Below are 23,874 nucleotides of genomic sequence, written 5' to 3' on the forward strand. Positions count from 1 at the left end.
ACCAATATAAAAATGTAAATCAGTACAAAATAATGTCATAACAACTATATATAATTACTGAGGGAATAGAAATTGAAGTTGAAGGAAGTGTGAACCATAGCCTGATGCTTGCCCTAGAGATCCTTTTAAGACTTTGGGGAATTTTGTTACTTCCCTGTGTAATTCTGAGAAAGGACATGTTTTTTTCATAAGTTCTCCCCCAGTATACAGAATGTATACCCCCTTAGAAAGTATGTATCCAATTTTATAAAGTAAAGTTTTGTTAAAAATGAGGGAATAAAAGAGAAATCGTGGAATGAATTAATTTTAGCTCCTAAGATGTGTATGTACATCCTGAGTTCTTTATAATCCCAGGGATGAGAGAACCTCTGGTGGAAGCCCTTTCTCCCCAGGTCTGCCTTGGCCTGCTCGTCTTGTTGTGAGTGACATCTTTTACTTTCTTTGTTTGTTTTTCTTTTTCCCCTTCATTGAAGAGTCACTGGGTTCCTTGTTTTCCAAGATAGGCCCTTCCATCTCTAGGGAGTCCTTGGATGCTTTCTAGTTAGTGAAAAATGAGAGCAGGAATATATCTCCTGCTATTTCTGCCTCTCTCTTTAATAGGCTTTATTGCCCTCCTCCATTCCACATTATTTACCTTTGTTTCTCATCTACATGTGGTCCCTGGATACCATTAGTTCCATCAATCATCTTAAATATTCCTTGGAGCACATTCATGTGGGACAGGGATGCTACATCTAAATCCTGGAAGTTTAGCTGTGAAAGAAGGAGTTCATTTAATTTACTCTCTACTTGAATCCTCTAGTAGGGGAAATAGCATGTACGTAATTGGTTTTAGACAAGACATCTACAGGTAAAGTAGATATAAGGTAATTTCCAAGGTAAAGTCCCAGCTAGAAGACATACTGCCTTTTATCAGATCCATATTGGAAATTTTTTATGCTGGGCAGAAATAATGAGAGCTTACTCTTCTCTGATGCCTTCTAGATTTCAGCATTTCCGTCTTTGTAGGATGAGGCTATCCTTGACTGATAGAAACTAAAAAAGTTCTCTCTACCAAAAAAAGTAACATTTTTGTGTATATTTTATACATACATATATATATATGCATATACACATGCACACAGACATATATAAACACACACATATGTATGTGCATTCTATATGTGTGTATACACATATGTATTATATATACATACATACACACACACACACACACACACACACACACACACACACATATATATATATACACACACACACACACACACACACACACACACACACACACACATATTTGCCTTAAGCTAATGGATAGAACTCCAGCTTGTTATGTTTTGAGACAGTAGCCAATGAGTGAAGGAAGTTTTGGAGGCCTGGGTTTAGGTTTCTAAAATTACAACTTGTGGCTTTGTCTACCTTTGGAGAAGACTGATTTTGCTTGATTTCATTGGAATTTTCTGCATGGTTTTATGAACATACAAAACCATGTCTTCCTATAGACATACAGGAAAGAAAAATCTTAGTCATTAGAGGGTTGAGAGTGAAAAAACACAATGCTATTGGCGTTGATAATTCGGTTTAGCTTGAATGGGGAAAAAAACCAACACAGCACAACCCAACAAAACTGAACAAGTGGTTGAATAGTGTCCTCTGGTGGCTAGAAACTGGAGATTTCAACTTTGCTATCTTTTTATTATAATGTTAAAAGTACTAACTAGCCAGTGCTTTTGCTACTAGTAACGGGCTTAATTTTCAAGCTCTGGATAATCAACCTTTTATTTTTTCATATTTTGGCAAGAGGTCTGGGTCTGATTAATTGAAGTAGGGGATTGTTGGTATTGAAAAGCCCATCCACTGGTGCACATCAGCACCTTTTCTCTAATTGTTTTGGGATCCTGGAGTGTTTTAGTCAGTTACTCTTGATCACAAGGCTTGGATGTGTCAGAGGCAAACTTGGGCCCAGGTCTTTCTGACGCTAAGCCACATACTACTTCCACCTAATTATAAAAGCAGCACATATACCTCCCTTATATGTTCATCAAATTGGTAGTGATATTCAAGTATCTCAACAGGGTGATTGGAGCTGTGTTCTATAGCCACTGAAGAGAGCTAATAGCAGAGTTACCAGTGACATAATAAGGGGAAAAACTAGATTATCCTCCACTCTTCAGAATTTTATCAGTTCTAATCTGTTTTATTAAAGAACCCAAATGTGAAGCTACAAACTCTCTCCCTCCAGATTCTGATTTTTAAAATAATCTTACCTTTTCCTTAATTCTGAGTTTATACCTATTGCTCCTTATTCTTTTTTACTTTCAAATATCTTTGATTCTAATCAATTGGAATTTCCCCTTTCCCTATACACATTTCACTTTCTGTTTCTGTTTCATGAGTTTCTGTTAATGACAATTTCATCACATAGTGGTGAACCTTTTGGAGATGAATTTCTTTGTACTTGAACTATATTGCATCTCACAAGATTGACAGAGTTGCTGGGTCAATCACTGAAACTTTTCTAGCTCAAAAGAATAGCCTGAGCTCATCTGCTTTCAGCAAAGCAAGAATGATCTGTGCCATGAGGGGGCCTGTTAGTGTGAGGGGATATCATTTATCCCATTTTGTGAAGGGTATAGATCATCTCTTGAAAATAATAATTATTGCTTTTGTTTTATAAAGTGCTTAACCGTTTGCAAAGTGTATTCTTTTTCAACACTCCTAAGAGGTTAGTAGTGCAATTACTATTCTCTCCATTTCACCAAAGAGGAAACCGAGGGTTAGAGAGACTTGCCTCTAGTTCCATGTTAGTATCAGGCAGAGCCGGAGCTGGAGCCAAAGCCATAGGATTCTGAATCCAAAGTTCTTTTCACTCTGTCATGAAATTTTGAGTGACTTTTTCTACCCATCTCTAAGGACAACATTTAAAATGGGTAAAACATCATAAATTACTGCTTTGAGAAGAGGATATCTATAAGGTAGAATATCCTGTCCTTGGGTATCTCCACTCTTTTTCTCCCCCATAGGTAATCCTAGCCTTCTGGTACCGCCTGTACACTGGAACAATGGACCTCATTGGCATTCAAACAAAGGTGTGCTGGAATGTTTCCAGAGGACAAGGGCTTAATCCAGTCGAAAGCTGTGAAGGCAAGTTTTTTCTAAGATAATATTTTGTTCTCATGAATATTATTAATATTTATGAGTTTTGATTATAAATTAGTGTGTCTTACTTCTTATATCAAAGAGGTTTTCCTCATCGTTTCCATATCAGAAAATCTCAGATTTAAAGGTGACCTCAGATATCATCATATTTAAACCACACATGTCTCAGAATCCCCTCCAAAACATTTTCAGTAAGTGTCATCCAAGCTTTCCTTGGAGATCTCCGGGGGAGAGAGAACCCTTTTCTCCCAAGAAAGTCCATTCCACTTTAAGAGAACTCCAGTGATTAGGGAGTTTTCCTCAGCATCATATCTAAATCTTCCTCTCTGTACCTTCCTCAAAGACCAAGCAGAACAGGCCTGTCACTTCTTGCATATGAGTTTTTCAGATGACTTCAAGACCTTTAATGAATCTCACCTTAGGGAGAAATATCTCCAGTTACTTCAGCTGATCCTAACTTGGCATGAACTCGTGGTTCTTTTGACCTTTTTGGTCACACTCTTCTGGCCCTTTCTTAGTATATCTTTCTTAAAATGTACTTCAAATGTAACTGAAAACAGTACTCTACATAACCAGTATATAATTCAGTAGAATAGAATTATTACCTCTTTTGTTTTAGATTCTGTGTCTGTGTTAATGCCACTTAGGATAGCAGTAACTTTTTCATATAATCTATTGACTCAGAAGAGCTTCTAAGCCACTTTTTTTTCTCCCTCAGGAACTGTTGGATAGCTGTCCTATATTAGTGAAGTTGCGTGTTTGAAACCAAGAGTAGAACTTTAAATTTATCTTCATTAAATTCATTTGATTCAGTTTAACTCCTTAGTCTAGCCTCTCAAAAGATACCCTGATTCTGTCAACCAACTTATTAGCTATCCATCCCAGCTTCATATTATCTGCTAAATGGACAAATATGCCCCGAGTAGCATCACTTTTAAAAAACCCAGCCTTTTAATAGCATGTTCTAGTGGCAAGCAAGGCAGTGCAGTGGATAGAGCCACTGGGTCTGAAGTCAGGAAGACTTCTCTTCCTGAGTTCAAATCTGGCCTCAGGCAATTACTAACTCTGCCACCCTGGGGAAGTCACTTAAGCCTATTTGCCTCAGTTTCCTCATCTGTAGAGAGAAGGAATTGGTAGACTGCTCCAGAACCATGACAAGAAAATCCTGAATAGGGTCGGAAAAAGTTGGACACTGCTGAAATGACAAGAAAAAACGAATTTTGTAAAGTATGCAAGTCAGTTTCATTGGCCTGTAGTTTGTAGACTCTGATCTTTCCTCTTATTTTCTTTTAGAATAGCATTTCTCTTTGTCTAGTTCTGTCACACTTTCTTTCTTGTTAGAAACTTTCCAGAATCACCAGCAATGATCCAGTAATCATATTTGCCAATTGTTTCTGTCATTTTGGATGTAATGAATTTAAGTTACTGACTTCACCTCATCAAATATGAATCTTGATGTAATACTGTTTCTTTACTTTTTTTGAATTTCTATTCCATGCTGGCAGTTTTCTTTCCATATTTCCTTATCCAAAGATCACTTTTCTTAGATAAGTTGTTATTGTTTGTTGTGGTCCTACATCATCACCACCACCTGTAATATTCTTCTCTATAATATAATGTTCTCTGGGAGCAGGTTTCTTGGGGGGCTCTGGAGGCAGCCTTAGTTTCAGTTCAGGGTAATCACCCCAAATGCAGCCAAGAGTTAAAGTCCAAATCCTTTATTGTCTCCCTCAAAGTCTTGAATCTTTTCCTAGGGCCTGGTTAGCTTTCTTAGAGGCCTATCTCTCTCCTTGGTTCCGAGAGCTCCTGCCACTAGTCCTTTGCCTCTGCCAGCTTCTGCCACTAGCTCTCTCCAAATGAGCTTCTAGTGGGCTGACAGTTCCTCCTTATTATATGTCCCACACTGAGTATACACCAATCATTATATCATTAGGAAACCATTATTTGTTGTAGGATTAAATAAATGCTAAACTAGATCTAATCATTATCTCTTCAATTCCACTTAGTTAGCACCTTGTAAGAATCCTAACAACCACCACCACCATTTTCATCATCTTCATCCCATCCACTATGAGTCTGTGTAGTAGCTTTTTGTCTTCCTTTTACCCCTAATAGATTTTTAGAAGCTCTTTTTATTCCGAACTTCCATCACGGTCATTCTGGATTTTAATACTGGGACATTTTTCCTGTAGGACTGTGTCACTGTATTATATGCATCCTTAGTTACTCTTCCATTTTTTTCACATATCTTTTATTTATTTATTTCTCAATAAAATTTTTATTTTATTAAATATTTTTCAATTTTAAACTACTAAATATTTTTTTAAGTTTTAAATTCTCTTTCTTCCTCTTCCTCCCCCCACTCATTGAGAAGGCAAGTAATCTCAATTATGTTGCCAAAAAATGCCCCAAAAGAAAGAAGTGTTTCAGTCTGCTCTCTATTAGTTTTCCTCTGGAGGTGGATATCAATTTTTATCATGGGTCTTTTGGAATTATCTTGGATCTTTGATCAGAGTAGCTAAGTCTTTCATAGTTGATCATCATACTATATTGCTGTTACTGTGTATGATGTTCTTGTTCTGTTCATTTCACTTTGTTCATATAATATGTTTATCATTTCTTATAACACAGTAGTATTCCATCACAATCACTTACCACAACTTGTTCAGTCATTCCCCAATTGTATAATTCCTTTTCACAATAAAAATGTTTTTTTGCATGTAGATTTTTTTTTTGCTTTAATATCTTTGGCATGCAGACTTAGTAACAGTACTGCTGAGTCAAAGTATATGCACAGTATTTTAACTTTATATAATGGGCTTTATTCCTGTTCTCCAGAATGGTGGGACCAGTTCACACCATCATTAACAATGAGTTGTCAAGTGTTTGCTATTTTCCTTTTCTGTAATGTTAACTAATCTTCTAGATTGCTGTGGTATCTCAGAGTTGCTATTTGCATTTTTCTGTTTATTAGTGATTTAGAGCATTTTTTTTCCATGTGGCTATAAATTTCTTCTGAATATTGCTTGCTCATATCTTTTGATCATTTATCAATTGAGAAATGGCTCTTATTTTTATAAATTTGGCTGTGCTGTGTGGAAAAGTGGAGTATTCAGTAATTCCTGGGATGATTGCTGAAGCAAAATTGTCAAGTTTTTTTTGCCCAAGAAGTTTGTATTCAGTCCTAGAGAACTGGTGCAAGCCACCAGAGCTTGTTGACTACTGGAGTGGCTTGATTAGGCCTACCTTTTCAGAACTTCAGTTTGGTAGCCATGTCGTAGATGGACAGGTTGGGGAGAGATGGAAAAAACGCTATCTGGAAAGCTTCAAGGAGGGTGTGAGAGTGTGAAGAAGGGGCATTCCCTAGAGAAGTCCTGGTGAGAAGCTCAGCAAAACCTGACAACTGATGAGCTAGGAGCTTATAGAGTCAGTGAGGAATCAGTGATGATTTTAAAGTTGCAAACCAAGGATGTTTTCTTTTCCCTTTTAAAACTATTTCTTACTGGCTCCTCCTTCCCATTTTATTAATGTCAGTGCTCCTCAAGGTTCTGTCTTGGATCCTCTTCTATTCTCTATCCTCATTTATACCAGGATTTCTTTACTAGGTTCTAGAGATTACTTGAGAGTTCAAGATTAAAGATTTTAAGAGGTCTGTAAATTTGGATGAAAAAAAAAACATAGCACCTTTTTCCAATAAAATTTCTTTCCTTTGTTAAGACTGTTATGTATTTTAGGCATTTGAAAACATCGTTTGGAAACGGGGTCCATAGGCTATACCAGATTGCTAAAGGGACATAGATTGCCAATAGGGTAAGAGTCTTTGCCCTTAAGGTATCATAAAAGATCCCTGGTGTTCACAAGATGTGGGCCTTGGTTTTGACCAGAGCACTTAATAACTTAATGAACTTTAAAAAATATGTAAAATGGAAAATAATAGCTGTGTGACCTACTTTCTAGGCTGGTTGTGAGTTCCAAATGAACATGTTGATATAAAGCACTCTGTAAACTGTAAAACATTATAGATGTCAATAAGTGCTTGCCCTCAGAGCTTCTCTGATGATAGCATCAGATGGATGCCTCTAAAGCCATGCCTTCTCATGCCTTCTTGGCCCTCCTCAGTCATCTGACTCCCCCTTTTCTGTTTGTGTTTCTGCTGCTCACTTAATTATCTCTGTCCATCACTTGGGATTATTTGAGACTCTTCAATCCCTTGTTTTTCTTACACTTCTAACCACCTGTTACTGTCTCCTTTTAATGCTACAACATCTCACATATTTATTCTTATCTTTTTATTTACTTGGTTCAGACTTGTTATTTCATTGGTATAGTTTTGGGAGGCACTAAGACATCCAGGGACTTGCCCAGGGTCACGTAGCTGAAATGTGTCGGATTACAACTTGAAGCTGCCAAGGGTGTCCTGGCTCTATGGCCCACTCTATGAGTGCTGCTTTCTTGATTCCTTTCTAATCTTAGGTTTGCACCCATAGGCAAGCTTGCATTATGATCTGTTTTAATATCCCATTTATCTGTTTTTCATACCTCCACTCTCTCAGATCTGTATTTCACATTGCTACCAGATAATTTTTTAAAATTACTTTTACTGATATTTTATGATAAAGTTTTCTGATAAACTTCTCTCCCAGAGAGCAATCCATCATAGCAAAGAAAAAGGGAAAAGCAAATCAGCAAAGCTAACCACCATATAGAAGTTGCACATCGTCCTCACTTTTGACCTTGCCCCTGTACTAGAACTGCTGTCTCAAAGGTGACTTTGTGTGGAAGAGTATGTAAGACATGCTTACAATACAAGCTTTTTGACCCAGGGTATGTCACTTAACTTTCTTTGAGAATGAGTTTATTCATTTGATAACTATCTCCCTAGGTGGTAGTGTTGATCCAGTGAGATCCAATATATGTAAAGAGCTTTGAAAACTAAAAAAAGGACTAAAGGAGTGTCTATTATCACCTAATTGTTAAGTCTGAAGACTTTTAATCAGGTTTATCTTTGTTGACATTTTAGCAGCTCTGATACTACTAATCATGTGACTGGAAACATTTCTTCTCCCCTGATCTCTGTAACAAATCTCTTTAGGCCAAATCTCTTTAGATCAGTTTCTTTCCCAGTCATCTCTTAGCACTGATGATCCCAAGGCTCTGTCCCAGGTTTCTCTTGTGCCCATCTCTCCTCTCTTCCCTGTTGGTAATCATATCTACTTCCATATGTCTGTTTTCATCTCCATTATAGAGGAATCTCAACTGTATAATAGTAATAAATGGTATTTATATGATGCTTCTTATGTGCCACTAAGAATCTTAATCATTTTTATCTCATTTGATCCTCACAATTATTCTGTGAGGTAGGCACTGTAGAGAAAACTGAGGGCAGGGGCCTTGGCTAGGGTCACACAAAATCATGTCCGAGTCTGGCTTTGACAGGTTGTCCTGGCTGTGTGTGGGTATATGTGGTGGTCCCAGAAGTCAGAGTGAAGTGCTAAGTTTTCATATTTAAAACTTGATTAAGGTTTTTGGGACGTGATGCTGTATTCATACCCACAGCCTCCCTCTCTCCCGCATTGAAGTCCTCTTATTTTCCAGACTTTGCTGGACTTCTTTCCCTGTGTGTGACCCTGCCAGTCTGCTGACCCTATTGGAGTTGAGCTCATCCCCAAGCCTGTGGCTCTTCCAACCTTTGGAACAAACTTCCAACTCCTGGAGAACAGCATCATTCTTTGACATCATTCTCCTCTTAAAGCTCTCACCCTACTTCAGTCCCCATCCCCTCTTGCCTTGAAGTCTGGAAGTAGCTTCCTCACTGGTTTTTCTACCAGTAATGTCCCTGCTTTCTAATCCATCCAGAACAGGGCTGCCACATGACGGTCCCTGAGGCACAGAGGGTTCTACATTGTAGAACCAGAGCTCACCTGATTACAGACGAGGAAGCGGAGTCATATGGGTCAGCTGGGGCAGAACCAGGATCCAAACCAGGGTCTTGCCGTGCCAGGTCAGTGATTTTTTCCCCCTGTACCACGCTGCTTCTTGTACATGTGAAGATGGGACTCTCCTCCTCAGAACTCCTTCTTTGGCTCCCTATTAACATTAGTTTGACCTGAATCAGCCTTTATATCTCTGCTCTGATTTCAGCCTACTTTTCTGTGTGCCAGTCAAGCCTGCTTTTACCTGTTCTCCCTTCCTGCATTTGAACAGGATTGGGATGGAGTCAGTCCTACTTCATCTTTCATCTATTCAGAATATTGATCTTCATTTAAGCCTGAGCTTATAGACATAGTCCTTGTCCTGTGAGGTCTGCCACAAAACTCCCAGTTGTTGGTGGCTTTGTTCTTAACACATTCTGTTGAGACTCATTGTCTTAGCTATTCTAAGATGTCTCACTCTCTGCTCTTTATTATATTAACAATGTTATTATTAATCTTCTCAGTAAAATATAGGTTCCATGAGGAAAAAGAGTATTTCAATTTTTTATTTTTGTTATCTAGTACAGTTTATGTAGATAATGTAATACTTTTTCAAAACTCTGGTGTGATTATAAAATAAGACTGGTTTTCAGATGTATCTGGTTAACAGGCTTTGAAAGCAATTGCCAATGAGGAATTTGGATAAGTTTATAACCTTCCACATCAATAGTAAAAACGACGTTTATGTCATGGCCTTAAAATTGTTAGTTTCACGACTTCATATTCATTTACTGGCATTAAGAATTAGTTTTATTACTTTGTAGTCAGATTCTCTATTTCAAGATTAGCATAAGTATGGAAATTGGAAAAACTATTTTGCTAGTAAATATTTCCAGCAAATTTATGAGTTATTTCAGGACACTGAAAATGCTGCTGGTAGTGGTTTGTTAACTGCTTTCTCCAAAGTTGCCAGTGATCTCTTAATAGCCAAATTGGATGATCTTTTCTCATTCCTAATTCTTTTCAACCTATCCCCTGACTGTCCTTTTCTCCTGGATATTCTTTCTTAACTAGGGCTTCCTAATAGTTTCTTGGGTTAATGTTCTTATCCCTGTTAAATTTGCTGGTTCATCATTCATATCATACCTCCTGTGTGGGCGCTGTCCAAGCTTTAGTTCTGAGTCTCCTCTCCTCTTTTTCAAGTCCTCTTTCTCTAGGTGACTTCATCAGCTCCGCTGGATTTACTATCATTACTCTGCATATTTCGAATTGGGTATCTCAGAGACATCTCAAACTCACCTTGCCCAACACTACATTCATCACCTTTCCCCAGGAGCCCTTATTTCTAAATGTGCTCTTTTTTTCTTGAGCACACCACCACCATCTGTCTTTGCAGAGTCTCAGGCTTATAATCTCATTCTCATCTTTGATTCAGTTTTACTTGCGTTTCTCCTTCCTGTCTGGGGCTGGGAAAAAGAATACTTGGAATAACCTATCCCTTTCCTCAAGGAGCTTACTTACTACACTCCACAGTTGCCAGGTCTTGCATTTCTGTTTTCACAGCATTTCTCAAATCCAGCTCATCTCCCATTGAGGTTCAGGCTTTCATCATCCCCACCTCTCTTGTTTTCCTGACTGGCCCCCCCCCTGCTTTAGGCTTCTCACCTCTGCCTTCCAAATTCCTACATCCAAAAGTAATCTTCCTTTGGCGCTTGTCTAGTTGGCAGCTCCATTGGCTTTCTAGGTGACCACCTCTGTTTAGCTCTTAAAAGCTTTTAAAAAACCCAACTTGACCCCACCTGCATCCTTCTTGCTTTATTAGTTCTTACTAAACTTTCCATATTCTATAATCTCTTGTTTTTTCTCTGTTCTTCACTCACGACATGCCGTGCTCTGTCTTGGTGCTCTCCTCCCTTATCTTGGTCTCAAAGAGACCCTCTCTTTTTTTTTTGGCCCAAATGCCAACTTATGCATGCATCTAGAGCTGACCCTCCCATAGTGCCTCATATTTGTGTTCGTATGTACATACATATTTATTAACTTTATATTTGTGCTATATATGTTTTTATGTATATTTTAGTTTTATCTTAATGGAATGTTAGCTCTTTGGGAGAAGGGTTGGTTTCATTCTTGGTACTTTAACAGTACCTGGCATATCATAGACACTTAATAAATGCTTTTTTAATTGGTTGATTTAGTGGGGTGTTTACTAACTATTCGGTACTATGTTGTTGTTTTTAAAGGACTGGGAGATCCTGCTTGCTTTTATATTACTGTGATTTTTGTTTTAAATGGACTAATGATGACATTATTCTTCATATATGGCACATACCTAAGGTAAGAGTATTTAAGATGTTTCAAGTGGATTTGATTTTTAATTTATTAATATTAAAATGAGTTAATTTATAATAGAATAATAAAGCATTTTATAAATTTATTGAGTGTATGCAAAAGGAACCTCAAAACTAGAAGATTAGCCATGAGGTGGTAGTTTTATTTGGGCTACAGCAGCTTTTAAAATAACTTATTGAGATGAGTGGGGTAATGATTTAATGTCTCATTAGATTGCCAATGATTTGACACATCAAAGTAAATTTAAGGGGTGAATAGGAACAATATATATACGAAGTTTGGAGTTGCTTATTGAAAGATAAATCTCAGTTTTTGTTTAATCCTTAACAAAGTGTTTGGTTTTACTTTTGGCATGTCTTCATGTTAACTTTCACTTTGTAAAAACTAGAACACATTTTGTTGAAAGCAACCACAGATATTTTAATATAAGTTTTGTTAAACAAGGTAAATAATAATACAAAATCAACAAATACAATTTTTTTGGCTCTTAAAATAATTACTGATTTAAAAAAAAATAAAAATAGCTTTCTCCAATTCCTATATTCTTTTGAAAGTAAAGTTTATTAATCTGTATTTGTAACATCTTTTAAATTTACAAATTCTAGTATTAGTCATTGAAGAAGTATCATTTTTCTTCAGAGTGCCTGTTTACAGAGTAGTGATCAAATGGGCCTTTCCCTTAAAGAAATTAAAATCTCTTAATGTAGGCAAGGGTGATCAAGCTCTGTTGAAGACAAATGTGACAAAATTATAGAGGCTCACTGAGGGAGATTGTCAGAAATTGTGTTGTTACATGAAGAATGAATGAGGTTGTTGAAACTTAAACCTGCCAGAAGGGGACTGGTTTCTAGCAGTATATTTCTAAGTATCCATTTTATTTATAAATATGTCATCCTGTTAATTTTCATATTTTCCTTTTCTAGTTTAGCTTTTTTTAAAAACAAAACCACATATTTTGTAAATGCCTTGCTTTTTTTGGTCATTTCTGGATATACTTAACTCATGATCCTTTACAGAATGAGTCTTTCCTTGTAACAAAGGAAACTGGTTAAATTCTAACAAGAGATAATGACAATGTGTGTGAAGCCCTTGGCCCTTGCAGTCTTTCGTAACCTATTGTCCAGAGAAGGGAGATGGTCTTTTCAGTATCTGCCTAAGAGCCCATAGAAGTCTTGGTTGTTGATGCCTTTGTAGTCATGATTCTATTTGTTGTTCTCATGCTTATTATTTCAGTCTGCATACAGTGAGTATAAGACCCATGTTTCTTCAGATTTTTCAAAAAAATTCTTCTATTGTACACTGATTTACTTATATTTAATATCACATTGTTTTTTCTTTTTTAGCTCTTCCCCAATTGATGGGCACCTACTTTGGTGCTACTTGGCTATCACAGAATGTGCTTATGATTATTTTGTAATGCCAGGGAAATTGAGGCAAGACAGAGATTGGTTTTAATGTGAAGAATTTAGATTAGCCAAGTTTTAGGCTTTTTTTTTTAGGTTTTAGGTTCTTCTTTTCAGACCACATTTCTTCTTTTCAGACCTTCTCTTAATAGAAGGTTCATTGCAGGATGAGTAATAATTTAATTACCCTTAAATTTTCCCTCTTTGCTCTTAGGGTCATTGTATTAGAAATGTTGTTCCATATAGATTTCTTATGGCAAATTGAGTAAATTGATTTCTCTCCTGAATGTCAACCTGATATTAACTTTTAGGATGGAAAGTTCCTTAACTTTGAGTGTAATTAACTCATTCTGGTATGAAAGTTTTATTTCAGGTTCTCAAGAGTGTTTGTTTTTCCCATTTTTTCCCTTCCTTTTCCAATAACTTTCTTTAAAACATTTTATTTTGTGTTCTTTCCAGAGGTTTTAGAATTAAAATTTCAATGGGAAAAACCTGTTTTTTTAATTTTAAGTGTTTGTTAATGGAAGACAACATTAACATACACACACATATACACATACATATATATGCATATGTATGTGTGTAAACACAACTATATATAAAATTACATAATCATAACACACATCTATTTGGATGCTGTGCCATTTATATGTTTAGTATTGACATATATGTGTTTAGTGCATATATGTTTATTATTGTTATTATTTCATTGTCTATGATAACTTTTAGGGAGATACATTTTCCTTACTTAATTCTTTCAATTAGATCTATTTTTGCTTTTGTTTTGTCTGAGATCATGATTGCTATCCCTTCTTTTTTTATTTCAACTGAAACATATTAGATTATGCTCTAGTCCCTTTTGCTCTATGTATTTTTCTGTATTTCAATTGTATTTCCTGTAAGCAACATATTGTAAGATTTCTGGTTTATAATCCATTATGCTATCCACTTCCATTTTATGGGTGGGTTTATCCAATTCACATTCACAGTTGTGATGACCAGTTGTTTAATTTCTTCCATCCTGTTTTTCCTCATTATCTTCTGCTCCCTCATCTTCTCCCTTCCTCTTGCCTTTCATCTTATCCCAGAAGTATTCTACTTCTGACCGCCGTCTACCCTAATCTTCCCTTCTGTCAGTCATTTCCCTTCTATTTTCTCCCTACCCTTCTGTTTCCTTAAAATATTACTGTACCTAAAAGAATAGATTTCTGTACCCAACTGAATACATATATTATTCTCTCGTTAAGCCAATTTTGAAGATATTCAAGTTTACAGTTCAAGTAGTGCCCATTCCTCATCTTTCCCTCCACTGTAATAGAGCTTTCACACTTGTTAATGTCATAGTTTGTCCCATTCCATTCCTTCCTTCTCTATTCTCCAAGTGTAATCCTCTTTCCTACCCCTTAGTTTTGTTTTTGTTTTTTGGATATTTTGCCATCAGAGTCAATTTAAACTTTCATTCTCTGTTTATGTATGTACTCCTAACTGCCCTAATAGAAATACAGTTCTATAGAATTACAAGTATCATCTTTCCATATAGAGATATAAATTGTTTTTAGTTTAACATTTTTAACTCTTTATGTTTTCTCCTTTTTTATTTACCCTTTTATGCTTGTATTTGAATTTTCCATTCAGCTTTGGTCTTTCCATCAGGAATGTTTTCATGCAATAAAATTTCTACTTTCTTCTGTATCTTTGTCAACATAATGCTGTAGGAAACGAATTTTTTTCACTTTTTGATTTTAATACTATTTTATTTTTCCAAATACATGCAAAGAGTTTTCAACATTCACCTTTGCAAAACCTTGTGCTCCAAATTTGTTTCTTCTCCTTCCTTCCTCCTCTTCTCAAGACAGCAAGCAATCAAATATAGGTTAAATGCGCAATTCTTCTAAACATTTTCATATTAGAAACTCTTTTCTATATCATCCAATATAAATCTTCAGTTTAATAATAAGATCCATTCCTACTAATTAGATTTTGTTATGTAATTAGAATATCTTTAAAAGGGACATTATAGCTAATTTCAGATTAGTTTACCTGATTAAATGTAAAGACAAAAACAAGCTATTTCTAGTAGATTTATACTAGATTTCTACCATATGAGTAGAAATAAAATGAAAAGAAACCATGGAATCATAGTAGTTCAGAGTTGGAAAGCACTTGGGAGGCTGTGCAAATACAGAGGAAGTGTGAATTCAGAGATAGAATTGACAAGGTTTGTTACCTGATTCGATAGGTGAGTGAGTGAAGGAATTAGAAGATAAGGGTTATTCTTTACCATAACACGGAAGTAGGGAAAGCTTGTTGAGTTTGAATAGTATTTGGGACAACCTCTAGGAAATGTCAAGTAAACTAATGTGTGCTGGGACTCAAGGGCAATTTGATGGCAGAACATAGAGGTTTGATAGTCATGCATAGAATAGTGGTTGAATTGAGGGGACATGATGAGGTAAGTTAAGAGATCAGAGAGGAAAGAGAAGGACCAAGCACAAAATCAAAGAAGACCTGGAAATAGCAAGTATGATGGATTAAAGTTCATCAAAGAAGGGAGATTCAAAAGTGGTCTTGCTGATAGCAGGAATATTATAAAAACCTAGGGAGGTGAAAGCTTCCATTGTATCCTTTTTGGTTATGTAAAGGTGTGTACACCCGGAAAGAAGAGGCTGTTAGATTTGTGATTAGGATGTTGTTCTTAACTTTGGAGAGAGAAGTTTCAGTTGATTAATAAAGCTGGATTACAGTGGGGAGAGAAACAAAGAAGAAGTGGAGGCACTGAGAGTAAATGACTTTTCAAAAAAATTGGCCTAGCAAAGGAGAGCTGGGACGATAGCCTATTCCATTGTTGGGTAACTTTATGACCAGCCTCAATCTTGATTTGTTCAGTTTTTATTACTCTTTTCCCTCTGGGCCTAATCAGAAAAGATCTATTAGACATGACATATTTTGAAATATAAATGTAAGAAGTTAGAGGTAAAGTAAAAAAACAGTAGGACAGTTGGAAGGCACTACTTAAAATTGAATCACTTAATCAATAGCATAAACATTGTAAATAGAATAATTCTTTTTCATATAAAACTTGGAAAGCAAGTTTCAGAAATTATTGCAAAGAACAAATAAATAATTAGGAGGCATTATTCTATCCTCTGATTCTTCCTTGGTGACTTCAGTCCTTCTTAATGTTTTGGTCGCTTCTTCTGAAACCCCATTGCTTTAGGACACTTGGAAAATAAAGGTCTATCTGTTTACCTTAATTTTGTTCTTGGAAAACAGCTGAAATAATCAGTATGTTAGCTCCCATTTACATAACACAATAACCCTGAGGTAGGCAGTGATGTGTCCTAGTTTTGTGGACAAGGAAATTGAGGCACAGAGTGGTTAGGAGACTTGCTTGTGGTCCAGCAAGGAGGCAGTGTCAGAGTTGGGAATCAAATCCAGATCCCAGTTGGGCTCTTGCTTTGCTTCCTAGTTGTTGAACAGTACAGTTGAATAGTAGAAATTGAGGCAACCTTACTTCTAAGATGTTCCAGTGGTGTTTCTAGCATTTTAGAGGGATTTGGGGTTGGATCGTAATGTTTTAACAATGTTCTTTTGAAATTATACTGTTAGATTCTTATAAGCACTCATGAGATAATGAGATATTAGGTTTTTACTAAGTGGGGACGCCGATATGTAATGTGCTGCTGTCTCCAGAAGCTGCCGATCACTCTCTGGGAGGAGATCTGCTGTGTCAACTCAAATCTCTCAGACAGATTCTTCTTCCTGTAGAGAGCTGACTTCCCTTCCTGCAGAGAGCAGCCTCAAGTCTGGTCCAGAAAACAACAACCTTTTTCCTCCAGAGCTGCCCTCTTTATCCTCCCAGAGAATGGGTGTGGGATAATGCAAGGGCTTCTGGGAAGAACCATTTCAACCAATGAGCTTGCTCCTCCCGAGCACGCAAGCTCTTCCCCAGAAATTCACAAATCAAACTACCAGGAAAAGCTGGAACTAGAGCATTGTCAAGTACCGACTTAGCACTTAGTAAGAACCCAATATCTCATTATCTCATTAGCGCTTAGTAAGAACCTAACATTATACAATGTTGTCTGGATTCTCTTTTGTAATTATCAGAATAATCCAGATGGTCCTAGTTGAATCTAAAAGTATGACTTCATTAGTAGAATTTTTGATTAATCAGCACCTTTTCTCTCTGTCCGAATACTTTGCCTAAGTAGTAGTTCTTAGACAAGCTGTGACTATAATATGAGATTTTTAAAAGCAATTCATTCATTGAAATCATTATTGCACCTTGGGAAATTGTAAATTTAGTACAAATATCTCATTGCTTAAGTCAGTTTTAGAACATTTTTGGCTTTGCTTTCAGAGCCACTTTGCTAGACAGGCAAGCATCAGTTACATTTTTTAAAATTACCATACTTCTTTAAAAACCAAAAATGTTCTCCGTTTTTATCTATTTCTCTCTTTATTTTACATATCCAGCAGTTTTGATTCTTTCTAAGTTTGTCAGTTTAAAAACAAAATCAAAACCTAATTCTACTTTCAAAGGATGAAGATTTGGTATAATGGAATAGGAAAAAGAATTTTCCAGACTTTCATAACAGTTCAAAAGGAGTTTCCAAAATGTTTTGAATTATTAAAATAAATATATAGTCTTATTTATATCAACATAGATTATGTATTTGTTTAAAATCATTTATATTTGTTTATAGTTATACTTGTATATGCAAATATTTTATATTTAAGCATTTTTATTAAATGTTAAATATCAAAACATTACTGTCATTTTACATTTCAAGTATGTATAAATATATTTATTCAGACTAGAAATATTAATCACTTCCAGTACTTTGAAATCTTTATGAAAATGAAATAATGTAAATTATTACTAATTGGTTTGCTTTTAATGTGTTACATAATTTATTTACTAATGTATATTTTTTGAAATTTAGAGAATTACATGTTTACTTTTATGTGTTTTCTTTTACATGTGTATAATGCTTTAAAATTATTTATGGTAAAATTTTTATATAACTACATAATTTTAATTCATATTATTTTTTTTCTGCAGTGGGAGTCAAGTTGGAGGTCTGATTACAGTTTTGTGCTATTTTTTCAACCATGGAGAGGTTTGTTTTCCATCAATTAATTTTCATAATTTGGTTGGGGAGTTTTCTGATACCATACTTTCCCAGGATACTTAAGTGTATTTGGGATTGAAAATTATCATTTTAATTATAAGTAGGTCCTTGAAAACAATTTAGAACTAAAACTTTTTAGTATAATTTTTAGCAGATAAATACTCTAGAATCTTATAATAATTTTTATTAAGAAATAATATGTTGTATATATTATACACAGTCTTAATTACTAACACTAAATACTGAGCTTAGAATATAAAATACAAAATGAATTTAAAACTGGGGCAGCTCACTCTCAACAGAATGAAATCATTTTCTTTTTTTTTATTTTATAATTATAAATTTTTTTGACAGTACATATACATGAGTAATTTTTTTTATAACATTATCCCTTGTATTCATTTTTCCAAATTTTCCCCTCCCTCCCTCTACTCCCTCCCCTAGATGACAGGCAGTCCTATACGTATTAAATGTGTTACAGTATAACCTAGATATAATATATGTGTGTAAATCCAATTTTCATGTTGCACATTAAGTATTGGATTCCGAAGGTATAAGTAACCTGGGTAGAAAGACAGTAGTGCTAATAGTTTACATTCATTTCCCAGTGTTCCTTCTCTGGGTGTAGTTGTTTCTGTCCATCATTGATCAACTGGAAGTGAGTTGGATCTTCTTTATGTTGAAGATATCCACTTCCATCAGAATACATCCTCATACAACATTGAAGTGTACAGAGATCTTCTGGTTCTATTCATTTCACTCAGCATCAGTTGATGTAAGTCTCTCCAAGCCTCTCTGTATTCCTCCTACTGGTCATTTCTTACAGAGCAATAATATTCCATAACATTCATATACCATAATTTACCCAACCATTCTCCAATTGATGGACATCCATTCATCTTCCAGCTTCTAGCCACTACAAAAAGGGCTGCTACAAACATTTTGGCACATACAGGTCCCTTTTCCCTTTTTAGTATTTCCTTGCGATATAAGCCCAGTAGTAGTACTGCTGGGTCAAAGGGTATGCACAGTTTGATAACTTTTTGGGCATAGTTCCAGATTGCTCTCCAAAATGGCCAGATTCTTTCACAACTCCACCAACAATGCATCAGTTTCCCAGTTTTCTCACATCACCTCCAACATTCATCATTATTTGTTCCTGTTATCATAGCCAATCTGACAGGTATGTAATGATATCTCAGAGTTGTCTTAATTTGCATTTCTCTGATCAGTAGTGATTTGGAATACTCTTTCATATGAGTGGATATAATTTCAATTTCATAATCTGAGAATTGTCTGTTCATATCCTTTGACCATTTATCAATTGGAGAATGGTTTGATTTCTTATAAATTAGGGTCAGTTCTCTATATATTTTGGAAATGAGATCTTTGTCAGAACCTTTAACTTTAAAAATATTTTCCCAATTTGTTACTTCCCTTCTAATCTTGTTTGCATTAGTTTTGTTTGTACAGAAGCTTTTTAACTTGATGTAATCAAAATCTTTTATTTTGTGATCAATAGTGATCTCTAGTTCTCCTCTGGTCATAATGAAATAATTTTCAAACCAAAACCACAGATAGGTATAATGTTAATCCAATTTAAGTTCTTACACCTTTACTAGTGCCATATGGATCTTTTCAAATGTTAATTGAATTTTCTCATCTTATTTTTAAAAGATACAGAAAAAGTAATTTATAATTTTAAACAAAGAGCTAGAGCGCTTAATAAAGAAAAACACCATTTGAAAAACTAGTCTCTAGATTTGTAGAATTATACATTTAGAATAGATCTTGGAGGTCATATTTCCTGTTCACCTAACTCATTATAGAAAAGGAAGAAGCCTCAGAGAGGCTGGGAATGATATAAAGTCACATAAATAATTTTAATCCTGGGACTAAAGCCCAAGTGTCCTAACTGTAGTCAAGTGTTCTTTTTAGTCTTGAGAGTCAACATGTTAAAAGTATAGATTAAGCTATAGATAACATTTCAAAAGCACTGGTCATTACCATCCTTTACAAGGATAAGCCAACTCTTGAGAAAACACTGATTTGTTGTACTGATACATGACTATTGTGTCCCATTCAATATTACATCATAGAGCAATATTGCCCAAAGGAAGGACCAGAACACGATCAATTGTATATCAAAGTCAAACTCATTTTAAGTGAGCTTTGTGGAGGATATAACTGATCACTTCACTCAAAAGTAATATCTCTGTAGAAAGCCTGTGGCACTGAGAACATGGTAGTTTTCAGTGTTCTCTCAAACAGTAGAGTCCACACATATCTTTAATATATGTATTTTTTAAAATTGGTAGAGCCAAATGGAGGAGGTAGGATCATGAAAGAATATATTTTTGAAACTAGGAGAATGTTATTCATGAATAAACTATCTGAAAACACAGTTGTAATAACCTCATGGACTTAGAAATACTAGACTAGTACAGTTATTTTTTTTTCTTGTAGATAAGTCAAGTTGTTTTTTATGGTGGAGGATACTCCCTCTCCCAAACTGTTTTGTAACTCCCAGTTGCCTAGGACAGAGATGGGGAAAATGACTTGTCCAGAGTCACAAAGGTAGGATGTATTAGCATTTGAAGCTGTCTTCCTGTTCCTCAGGCCGGTGCTTCCTAGGTGGTAAGCCTTGTTGTCTTAATAGTGATTAGTAGGTATGAGACATCTGCATGTGAGAATCAAGACCTAGAGTAGAAGCTTTTCTTAGGATTGGATGACACAGAAATGAAATCATGGTAGGCCTTTAAGCTCAGTTATTATTTTTTCCAATGAAAATTCTTTGATTTTATTAATGTGTGGTACTCCTCCCAATACAAATTGCAAGATAGCCAGGCCAACAGCAGTTGGATCTGTGGCCATGTCCTTCCACAGTAGAGTATCACCTTAGCATGCTGGCAGTGCCAATCTGACCCTTTTGATATTGCATGAATCCCAAGGTAATGCCTGAGTTGACCATCTTTTATCCTTCTTATGTTCATAGTTTTTAATGTCTTACAAGTCATTTCTCACACTCAGATTGTTATAGATGATATTCTTCAGTCTACTGAACTCATGAATTATTCTGTTGCCTTTGGGGTAATCTGCATTACCCCTAGTTCATTCTTCTGAGGTTGCAGTATTCAGTTGTTTGTAAGCATTATCAAGAGAGAATTCATAGTAAAAATAGCAACTTTTGCAATAGGTAACAGTTTTGGATAATTGAAAATTTCATTAATTCCCAATGGAATCCAGTACTCTTTCCTTTTCAGTTTCATGCCTAAATTGTGGTCCATTGGCATTGCTTAATTGTGGACTAATGGGGTATCAATCTAGTTGAATATCAGAGTTTAGGTAATGTTTTATTTATGTACTTTATATAGATGAGGTGGGTAGTCTCAGCTGAGTGATTGGTGACATTGCAGTGTCATCAGCAAACAGAACAATCTGAAGTTTCTCACAAACAGAACAATCTGAAGTTTCTCACTTCTGTGCATATTCTTTACACTTTTCATGTCAGTTCAGAGCTCAGCCCAAATGAGGTGGTTCCATTGTGGTCCATGATGAGAATGGATCACTAATTAATATTCTGGCAAATCTGTGGAATTTTCCATCTGGTTTGCTTAATGGAGTTTTATTTCACGTTTTCCTTGGACAGATTTTTATTTATTAAAACATTCAATTTGTAGTTTTTGAATTGAAAAAATTTTTTTTTAAATTTGGACATAACTCTTGCAGTAAGCAAACAACTCTTTTCCCTTGAGAAAAGTAAATTTCCTATAAAAGTTAAGCAATATTACTTAATTTGAAATTATGATGACAGATTTCCTCTCCTCTCCTTTCTTCTCCTCTTCTTTCTGTGGTGACATTATTCTATTCCTATTTTACTGATTGCTTTATAAATGAACTTATGCTGATATTGATGTTTCTTTTAATATTTAATATTTTAATACTTAATATTTTAAGTAGACTAAAAACTGACTGTTTAGTGCCCTCTGTCCCTGTGGAAGTGGATGATTTATTATTAATCATTGCCTGATTCAGCACTAATTTTCTATATAAGGTTGATCTAGAATTTATCAATAATTTTTTCATTTTTACCAGAAGTAGAGGCCTTAGATTTGACAGACTGGACTTCAGGTTTCCCCATTTCAGCTTGTCTGCTTCCAGATAGCCTGTTCTTGGCTACTTTGCTCCACTTAACTATTTATTCTTAAAAGGGAGAGATGCAATTTTTGTTCTTTAGCTTTTTGTTTTTTAAACTTAAATTTCCAGATCATTTTTGTTGTTACTTTTATCTTTTTCTTCTACAGTCAGAAGAAGAAACTGAAAAAATTCATAAGCAAAACCTTTAACCCTCTGTAAGTCTGTCTGCTGATCAGAATTACACACTCAGATCACCTCATCAAGCTAGTTTTGAGTGTAGACATTACATTTTATATACAGTCTTTCCAAGCTTTTTTGAAATCAACCTGCTTGTCTTTTTTTTTTTTAATAAACAACAATATTCCATAACATTCATATACTATAACTTATTCAGCCATTCCCCATCTGATGGGCATCCACTTAGTTTCCAGTTTTTTGCCACTACAAAAAAGGGCTGCTACAAACATTTTTGCACATATGGGTCCCTTTCCCTCCTTTAAGATCTCTTTAGGATAAAATCCTAGTAGAAACACTGCTGAATCAAAGGGTATGCACAGTTTGATAGCCCTTTAGGCACAGTTCCAAATTATTTTCCAGAATGGTTGGATCAGTTTACAACTCCACCGAAAACGTATTAGTGTCCCAGTTTTCCCCACATCCTCTCCAACATTAATCATTATCTTTTCCTGTCATTTTATCCAATCTAAGAGATATGAAGTGGTATCTCAGGGTTGTCTTAATTTGCATTTATCTAATCAATAGTGATTTAGAGCATTTTACATATGACTAATTTCTTCATCTGAAAATTGTCTGTTCATATTCTTTGACCATTTATCAGTTAGGGGAATGGTTTTTATTCTTACAAATCGGAGTAATTTCTTTTCTTTTTTTCTTTTCTTTTCTTTCTTTTTTCTTTTTCTTTCTTTCTTCCTTTTTTTTTTTTTTTTTTTTTTTTTTGCTGAGTCAGGGTTAAGTGATTTGCCCAGGATCATTCTGCTAGGAAGTGTTAAGTGTCTGAGAACAAATTTGAACTCAGGTCCTCCTGACTTCAGGTTTTGCCTCTATCCACTGCGCCACCTCGCTGCCCCCAAGTCATTTCTTTATATATTTTAGAAAAGATGCCTTTATCAGAAACATTGGATGTAAAAACATTTTCTCGCCTTTTTGCTTCCCTTGTAATCTTGGCTACGTTGATTTTGTGCAAAACTTTTTACATTTAATGCAATCAAAATTATCCATTTTGCATTTCATAATATTCTCTAGTTTTTTTGGCCATAAATTCCTTCCTTCTCCACAGATCTGAGAGATAGACTATCCTTTGTTTTCCTTGTTTGCATAAAGTATCCCCCTTTATGTTTAAATCATGATCCCAATTCAATCTTATCTTGGTATAGGGCAGGGGTTCTCAAACTACAGCCCCAGGACCATATGTGGCCGCTGAGAACCTAACTTATTCCATTGATCCACTACTTTATTTCTTAGCCAGTACCAAATGGTTTTGATGACCATTGCTTTATGATATAGTTTTAAATTTGGTACAGCTAAGCATTTATTTTGGTACACCTTTGCATTTTTTTCATTAATTCCCTTAAAATTCTTGACCTTTTGTTCTTCCAGATGAATTTTGTTATTTTTCCTAACTCTGTAATTTTTTTGGCAGTTTGATTGCTATGGCACTGAATTGTTGTGATATGTGAGCCACCTGCCAGTGGCTGCTGGAGGTCTAACTCAGACCTGTAGAATGGATCTCTATATGCGAGGGGATCATGATGATAC

General features: G+C 35.4%; 1 protein-coding gene across 4 annotated transcripts in view; it reads left to right on the forward strand.

The window, feature by feature from the left end:
• Positions 1–23,874, forward strand: part of LOC141551991 (protein C-mannosyl-transferase DPY19L1-like) — a 121,608-nt gene that overhangs the window by 24,451 nt on the left and 73,283 nt on the right. For 3 of the 4 annotated variants that reach the window (XM_074284305.1, XM_074284304.1, XM_074284307.1), the window contains exons 5-7: positions 3,021–3,141; positions 11,312–11,405; positions 17,892–17,949. In XM_074284305.1, the coding sequence (XP_074140406.1) occupies positions 3,021–3,141; positions 11,312–11,405; positions 17,892–17,949 (273 nt within the window). Of the gene's footprint in view, positions 1–3,020; positions 3,142–9,012; positions 9,158–11,311; positions 11,406–17,891; positions 17,950–23,874 lie in introns of all 4 variants that reach the window. The other variant, XM_074284306.1, reaches the window with a different exon arrangement.

This window comes from Sminthopsis crassicaudata, chromosome 1 (assembly GCF_048593235.1).
Source record: "Sminthopsis crassicaudata isolate SCR6 chromosome 1, ASM4859323v1, whole genome shotgun sequence".
Taxonomy (NCBI): Eukaryota; Metazoa; Chordata; class Mammalia; order Dasyuromorphia; family Dasyuridae; genus Sminthopsis; species Sminthopsis crassicaudata.